Here is an 8,002-nt window from a genome sequence, read left to right as displayed (position 1 = left end):
TTAGATGCCATTCCCTCAGGTGTTGCTATGTTATTCAGGAACGTGTCAAGACCTGACCCTCAGAGCCTACCTTCTATTGACCCTGTTGACTCATCAGTAGGAAAGATTTGTTTCTCTTTTGGTCCATTCAACAACAGAGCGATACGATCCTTGTTTCAGCAGGATGATGTATACCTTATGTCATGCCTTATTGGAATGGATTTATTGATAATATCTGTTGGAAAAAAGCTTGGATGTTGCCACAGACATACCTACTTGTTAACAAAAGTTTCCTTTAAAATTATTCATAAATATTATCCTGCCAAGCACTATATGAAGAAGTTTAAGGAAGACATCAACTCAAATTGCTCCTTTTGTAATGACCACCCAGAAACAGTGTTGCAACTTTTTTGGCATTGTATGCATGTAAGAAAGCTGTGGCAAGACATCAGTAGGTTTATAATTGAACACATTTATGAAGATTTAACACTATTGTGGAGAGATGTACTGTTTGGATTCTTTACATACAATAGAAATAAGCTGAAACATTTTTATGTAATTAATTTCATTTTATTCTTTTGGCCAAATTTCATATGCACAAATGTAAATTTACAAACAGAAATCCACATTTTCGTACCCTACAAAAATAAATGTAACTGTATTTTAAAAACGGTTAAATGCTCTACTAACAAAAAAAGCTGTTAGAATTGTAAGTATATGTATGTCCCTTAGGTCCTTGTGTAATTGTAATGTGATATTGTACCCCAAAGCTCGATTGTCCATTGTTTGTAATCTATGTATAATTGTGTTCCCTCATGTGCTTTATGTATTGATTTGTTGTTAATAAAAATAAAATAAATACAAAATAATAAAAAACACGTTTTTGAAGCAAGCGTTTGTACAGCAGGAAGACGGAACCATGATGCTGGTTGATTACGTTAATCACGTGACGGGTCACGTCCTTGTATAAGTACCAAATATCCCCCTTTCATAGGCCTCTTTTTCAATCGGCTCTGAGACAAAATGGTGAGTTCGTCTTTCTTCTTTGAGACTTGCAGTTTCAATCCGTTTTTTATCTTCGCAATCCTTATATGTTCCCCCTCTAAGTCAATAGCTAAGATGTGTCTATCTGTAATTAATACAGTTGTATGATGTTCGACCTTACCATAATAACGTGGTCTTAGATTATTACAGAATGAATGTATGCAGTAATCGTTGGCATACTGGTAGTTTAAAATGGCTGATACACTGAGGCCTAGCATGCTTCGTTTTTCGAATACATTTTTCTATATACATTTTGTAACGTTTGTTCACAATCAAACTTGTTTAAAACTGACAACGTGCTAGTTGTTTCTACCGTTAACTGGTTTTGACACCCATTAGCCCTCCCAAGAGTAGCCATTCGAGGTCCTCCGAACCTCTTAACGTTCCACATGTTTTTTTTCCAAGATGCTGTTTACATCGTCAGTTGGGATTTATTTAGTGAGGTTGCTACTCCGGTTATTGATTCAACTACAAATCATTGAATATGGGTGACGATTCCCTCGACGGGCGGACAGAATGGTTAGCCTCGTGCTGTTCCTGTTCAATGTCGAGTTCTGACATACTGACTCAAGTGTGTTCACTTTTGTATGCCCCATGGACAATGTGCTGAATTGCGTTGTCTTCACAGTCCCACCGTAAATTTTCGGCTCCCCGCCACGGATCCTTGGGCTTCCTGCCCCGTAAGAGGAGCAGACGTCACCGTGGTAAGGTGAAGAGTTTCCCCAAGGATGACCCCAGCAAGCCAGTCCACTTGACTGCCTTCCTTGGCTACAAGGCTGGCATGACTCACATCGTGCGTGAAGTCGACAGACCTGGCTCAAGTGAGTATTTGTCTTCATGCTGTTTTGTTTAATTGACTGGGTGACTATTACTGTGGGTTTTATTAAATACATAACGAGCCATATTTTCTGTCTTGTATTACAGTAGGTTGTAGAGTTTTTTTTTTTTCTGCCTATGATGATCCCCTCGACGGGCGGACATATTGGGTCTAACCCTTGATGAATGTCGAGCACTGAGCGCAGTCGTTGAGCATTGACATTATGCAATTTAAGTCTACTGTGGAACTCCTGTATTACAAACCTGTATACCTGACTACTATTTTCCTACAGAGGTGAACAAGAAGGAAGTGGTTGAGGCTGTGACCATTGTGGAGACTCCTCCCATGGTTGTGGTGGGTGTTGTGGGCTATGTCGAGACCCCCCGTGGCCTGCGTTCCTTCAAGACCATCTTCGCTGAGCACATCAGTGATGAGTGCAAGCGTCGTTTCTACAGGAACTGGTGAGTCATTATACACATGAAAAATAATAGATATTTGCAAACATTTTGACTATTGGTTTAATAGTGTGTATGTTTAAATGTGAGCTTTGAAGCATTTTGTTCGACGTTTAAAACATGTGTTTTAGTGAGCGAGTCTTAACATCCGGTGCCCCCCCCTGGTGGCAGCTCCGCTCGGGTGCCTCATGGCCTGATGAGCTCCGGGCTCCTCTGGCCGGTGGAAAGTGCTTCTTAGAAACTGCGCCATGAGCCGAAAACCTCTCTGAAGCTGTAACTGCCCCCTTCGCCCCTGTGAAGGCTGGGCGAGCAGCTGAGTACAGTGTTCTTCCGCTGGCCCCCTGGGGTTATGAAGGACCTGTGCCAACCCGTGTGCCTCTTCTTCCCTACCCTCCGGTCATGCTGCATGCTCTTAGGTACAAGTCCAAGAAGAAGGCCTTCACAAAGTACTGCAAGAAGTGGCAGGATGACGAGGGCAAGAAGCAGCTGGAGAAGGACTTTGCCTCCATGAAGAAGTACTGCCAGGTCGTCCGCATCATCGCCCACACGCAGGTGAGTGAGCAGGATAGAATACGCTCCCTGCAATGCCACAGTTTTAATCAATCAGATCTCCCTTTGTCTGTGACGAGACCACGGAACACAGCGTCAGGCATGACGTCCGACACGCATGAGGATACATTCCATGCTGCCTTCCTTCTGAGACAATGTCCCTTGTATCACATTTTAACCCAATTTTGGGTTAAATACATAGTGTTTGTACTAGCTATACTGGTCCTTGTCCCAGGACTAGCAGGCTCACATGCCTCTCTCCTCCCCATCCAGATGAGGCTGCTGCCCCTGAGGCAGAAGAAGTCCCACCTGATGGAGGTGCAGCTCAATGGAGGCTCCATCTCTGACAAGGTGGACTGGGCCCGTGAGAAGCTGGAGCAGTCTATCCCCATCACCAATGTCTTCACCCAGGATGAGATGATCGACGTCATCGGTGTCACAAAGGGTCACGGATACAAAGGTATGCGTCTTAAGGGCTTTGTGTGAGACCATGGAACACTGTGTCAGGCATGGCGTCTGACACACATGAGGATGCATTCCATGCTGCCTTCCTGAGGCCACAACCCACCAATGAACATGTAGTTAACCAAACATCAGTTATTCATGCCAAGTCCTCAGGTACTAAACATTGGAATTTCCCCTTTAGGTGTCACCAGCCGTTGGCACACAAAGAAGCTCCCCCGTAAGACCCATCGTGGTCTGCGTAAGGTGGCCTGTATCGGTGCCTGGCATCCCTCCCGTGTGGCCTTCTCCGTGGCCCGCGCTGGTCAGAAGGGCTACCACCACCGCACAGAGATCAACAAGAAGATCTACAAGATCGGCCAGGGCTACCACACCAAGGACGGCAAGCTGGTGAAGAACAACGCCGCCACCGAGTACGATCTGTCCAACAAGAGCATCACCCCTTTGGGTGGCTTCGTCCACTACGGAGAGGTGACCAATGACTTTGTCATGCTGAAGGGCTGCACAATTGGAGTCAAGAAGAGGGTGCTAACCCTGCGTAAGGTGAGGAAAGAGAATATTCCATTTTATGCATGCTTATTCCAATGCATTGTCAGTTGGCATTAATTTGGATAAACTGAACAGGTACACATTAAATATGGGTAGTTCCCTCCCTGGGTCGACTGAACGAGTGCTGTCCCTGTTGCATGTAGAGTTCTGACGTGTACTGATGCTAGGGCATTTGTTTCATACCAGATGGATATCAATATTGTGGTCCTCTATGGCCCGTTAAAGGAATGTATCACTAATCTTTAAAAAAAAAAATATATATATATTGTTTTCAGTCTCTGTTGGTGCAGTCGAGCCGTCGTGCCACGGAGAAGATCGACCTCAAGTTCATCGACACCACCTCCAAGTTTGGCCACGGCCGCTTCCAGACAGTGGAGGAAAAGAAGGCGTTCATGGTGCGTTCAGTTTCCATGACATCTACTTGTCTCTTCCAATGGCTTCACTCTGTTTCACAAGTCCCCTGGATCAATGTAGTGGACCCACTAGTTCACATACAACCGGCATTGCAGCTCAGTCCCCTATGCCCATAGTGCACTTATCGTAACCTGGTTCACTCTTGGTATGAATTTTGGTTCCATTCAGGTGCTAGATCAAACTTCAGTGAGGCAGGGGAGCGGCATCATTTTTTTGCTGTTCCCTGTTCACTCTCTGGGAACATCACCCCTGGAGCCACAGATGGCGTAGAGGCTGCTTATTAAACTCTGTATATGCATTGTCACTAACTACTTGTCCTTTTTGTCTACAGGGACCACTCAAGAAGGACCGCATTGCCAAGGAAGAGACTGCCTAAATGTCGTTTCATCTCCTCTAGCTCTGTCTGGTGGTATGAGTCCTCATGCTGCACTGCGGAGTTGTTTAATAATAAAACAAGTAAAAACTCAGTTCTTGTTTCTTATGATATGTGAATCTCAAACTTAATCTGAGGCTTAACTGGGCCCAGCAAATTGAGTTATTGTATGGGTGAAGTTCAACAAAGAATGGAATGCTTATTTGCTATATGTGGTTTGATCAAATTAAGTTGCGTGTCCTGATAAGTAGGAGCCCAGCAGCTTTCAGGGAAATTCAACTAGCTTATTTTTTTGACAGTCGTGTAGATACTGTTTGTACCACCTAAACTGTGATATTGTCTGACTGGTCTACAAGGACTCAAACTGAATAGATGCACAGAAAATATCTACCTCTAAGACTTTCTTTCGATGAGTGCCTCCAACTCTCGTTTCTATGTGAATTTGGTCACCTTGCCCAAGAAGTTAAATACTGGCATTTAAAAATTAAGGCAAATGTTCCTGATTTTATAGACCATTTTGCCTGTGCATACTACACTGCCCGTTGGCTATCAGCCCTCATGGGCAAGAATGGTTTCACATCTTGCCACCAATTTGAAGACTTTTTCAGTGTTTGCATCCTAGAGTTAGTATCTTGTCACTGAAGGGGTGATCTGTGCTTTAATGCACAAGCTATTCATGGGCTCTATATGCGGTTGCACCTGTTGGCAGTGAACTTGTCAAGGTCAACATGGCTCATGAAATAAGCTGACTTCAAAAGCGCTGTGTGCCTGTATTTCAGTGTAGTGGTTGCCTACCTTGGGGGGGCTGAAGGATGTTCTATAATGCATTTGGGCAGTACTGGTGGCCTTGTACCGCTGCCTGTCAGCATATTGGGAAGCTGCAGATGACCGCTCTGAATAATAAACTGCTGTGGTTAATTAGTACAGTTCAAGGCTAATAGATGGTTTGCAACTCATGACTACCTGCATAGTTACACGTCAAGCTGTACGTTTTGTATAAATGCTCTGCAAAAATAATTTTTGTGCTTCGGGTTCGTAATGGGAATTTGGTCAGGGTAACTGATCCTAGCACTTATTCCATCAACGCTGAGGAAGTGACTGGACTATTGTGATATGGTCCGCTGCTGCAGGCTGTCTGGATTCAAGGTAAAGAACACTACTCCAGAGTGCACTGATCAGGATGATGGCATGTCTAGATTCATTCCTTGTCAGTTTTAGACCATTATTGATTTACGTTTACAGCCACATGTCTTTAAATGCAAGTCATTTTCCATTCAACCAACACTGGCTATACAGTGTACAGAACATTGAGGACACCTTTCTAATGGGTTGGATACCCTGTTGACTTCTGTGCTTCCCACATGTCAAGTTATTTAACTAGGCGAGTCCTTTAAGAGCAAATTCTTATTTACAATGACTGCTTACCAAAAGGCCTCCTGAGGGGATGGGCTGTGGTTAAAAATAAAGAAATATAGGACACCTCACGAGACACCCCAACACTACATCAAGAGACCCAGAACATGGCGGCAACACATGGTACAAATATTATTGGGCACAGACAACCGCACAAAGGGCAAGAAGGTAGAGATAACAATACATCACACAAAGCAGCCACTACGGTCAGTAAGAGTCCATGATTGAATCTTTGAATGAAGAGATGGAGATAAAACAGTCCAGTTTGAGTGTTTGTTGCAGCTCGTTCCAGTTGCTAGCTGCAGCCAACTGAAAAGTCAACCGACTCAGGAAGGTTTCTGCTTGTGGCAACTTTAGCACAATGTCACTGGGTGTTGAATGTGGAGGATGAGGGCTGCAGTAGATATCTCGGATAGGGGGGAGTGAGGCCTAAGAGGGTTTTATAAATAAACATCAACCAGTGGGTCTTGCGACGGGTATACAGCGATGACCCGTTTAGAGTATAGAGTGTCCTATAAGGAACATTGGTGGCAATTCTGATGGTCGAATGGTAAACATCTAGCCGCTCAAGAGCACCCTTACCTGCTGATCTATATAGTACGTCTCTGTAATCTAGCATGGGTAGGATGGTCATCTGAATCGGGGTTAGTTTGGCAGCTGAGGTGAAAGAGGAAACCAAGTCTAGATTTAACCTACATACACCTGCAGCTTTGATATGTGCTGAGAGGACAGTGCACTGTCTAGCCATACTCCCAAGTACTTGTATGAGGTGACTACTTCAGGCTCTAAACCCTCAGAGGTAGTAATCACACAGGTGGGGAGACCAAACTAGATTACTTTTGTTTTGGAGGTGTTCAGAACAAAGGGCAGAGAAAGCTTGTTGGACACTAAGAAAGCTTTGTTGTACAGCGTTTAACACAAAATCTGGGGAGGGGCCAGCTGAGGATAAAACTGTATCTGTATATAAATGGATGAGAGAGCTTCCTACTGGTTGAGCTATGCTGTTGATGTAAATTTAGAAGAGTGTGGGGCCTAGGATCAAGCCTTGGGGTACTCCCTTGGTGACAGGCAGTGGCTGAGACAGCAGATGTTCTGACTTTATACACTGCACCCTTTGAGAGAGGTAGTTAGAAAACCAGGCCAAAGACCCCTCAGAGACACCAATAGTCCTTAGCCGGCCCACAAGAATGGAATGGTCTACCGTATCAAAAGCTCTGGCCAAGTCAATAGCAGCACAATGTTGCTTAGAATCAAGGGAAATGGTGACATTTAGGACCTTTAAGGTTGTGGTGACACACCCATAACCTGAGCGGAAACCAGATTGCATACTTTTATTTTATTTTACTAGGCAAGTCAGTTAAGAACAAATTCTTATTTTCAATGACAGCCTAGGAACAGTGGGTTAACTGCCTGTTCAGGGGCAGAACGACAGATTTGTACCTTGTCAGCTCGGGGATTCAAACTTGCAACCTTTCGTTTACTAGTCCAACGCTCTAACCACTAGGCTACCCTGCCGCCCCACTAGAAACAAAATTGTAGACCTGCACCAGGCTGGGAAGACTGAATCTGCAATAGGTAAGCAGCTTGGTTTGAAGAAATCAACTTGAGAGAATACTATAAACATCAAGAAAGCTAGTCAGCTGATTATTGACAGGTTTATCCAATAGTTGGCTGGAAGTCCATTGGGTGGTGAACCATTCTTGATACACACAGGAAACTGTTGAACATGTAAAAAACCCAGCAGCATTGCAGTTCTTGACACAAATTGGTGCACCTGGCACATGCTACCATACCCTGTTCAAAGGCACTTAAATATTTTGTCATGCCCGTTCACCATCGGAATGGCACACATACACAATCCATGTCTCAAGGCTTAAAAATAATTCTGTAACCCGTCTCCTCCCCTTCATCTACACTGATTGAAGTGGATTTCACAAGTTACATCAA

General features: G+C 44.2%; 1 protein-coding gene and 3 non-coding genes across 4 annotated transcripts; all 4 read left to right on the top strand.

Moving 5' to 3' along the window:
* Nucleotides 1–911: 911 nt before the first annotated feature.
* On the top strand, nucleotides 912–4,736 carry LOC115125976 (large ribosomal subunit protein uL3). Its single transcript, XM_029655569.2, has 8 exons — nucleotides 912–1,005; nucleotides 1,652–1,844; nucleotides 2,133–2,301; nucleotides 2,712–2,847; nucleotides 3,118–3,304; nucleotides 3,491–3,849; nucleotides 4,131–4,250; nucleotides 4,601–4,736. Exons 1-8 carry the CDS (start codon nucleotides 1,003–1,005, stop codon nucleotides 4,643–4,645), a joined length of 1,212 nt encoding a protein of 403 aa, XP_029511429.1. The 5' UTR covers nucleotides 912–1,002; the 3' UTR covers nucleotides 4,646–4,736.
* LOC115125979 (small nucleolar RNA U83B) lies at nucleotides 2,909–3,002 on the top strand. The gene has a single exon (XR_003863057.1). It is a non-coding gene; the product is annotated as a small nucleolar RNA U83B (small nucleolar RNA).
* On the top strand, nucleotides 3,319–3,403 carry LOC115125980 (small nucleolar RNA U83B). The gene has a single exon (XR_003863058.2). It is a non-coding gene; the product is annotated as a small nucleolar RNA U83B (small nucleolar RNA).
* LOC115125978 (small nucleolar RNA SNORA54) lies at nucleotides 4,385–4,515 on the top strand. Its single transcript, XR_003863056.2, has one exon. It is a non-coding gene; the product is annotated as a small nucleolar RNA SNORA54 (small nucleolar RNA).
* Nucleotides 4,737–8,002: the final 3,266 nt, after the last annotated feature.

Source organism: Oncorhynchus nerka, linkage group LG26 (genome assembly GCF_034236695.1).
Source record: "Oncorhynchus nerka isolate Pitt River linkage group LG26, Oner_Uvic_2.0, whole genome shotgun sequence".
Taxonomy (NCBI): Eukaryota; Metazoa; Chordata; class Actinopteri; order Salmoniformes; family Salmonidae; genus Oncorhynchus; species Oncorhynchus nerka.
Note: the sequence above shows the minus strand (reverse complement) of the source record. Positions and strands in the feature narration are given on the sequence as shown.

Bases quoted from the DNA above. Each gene is read 5' to 3' on its own strand.
- LOC115125976 (XM_029655569.2), top strand. The intron at 3,305-3,490 runs GTATGCGTCTTA...TTTCCCCTTTAG, and splicing joins AAAGGGTCACGGATACAAAG to GTGTCACCAGCCGTTGGCAC. The intron at 4,251-4,600 runs GTGCGTTCAGTT...TTTTGTCTACAG, and splicing joins AGGAAAAGAAGGCGTTCATG to GGACCACTCAAGAAGGACCG.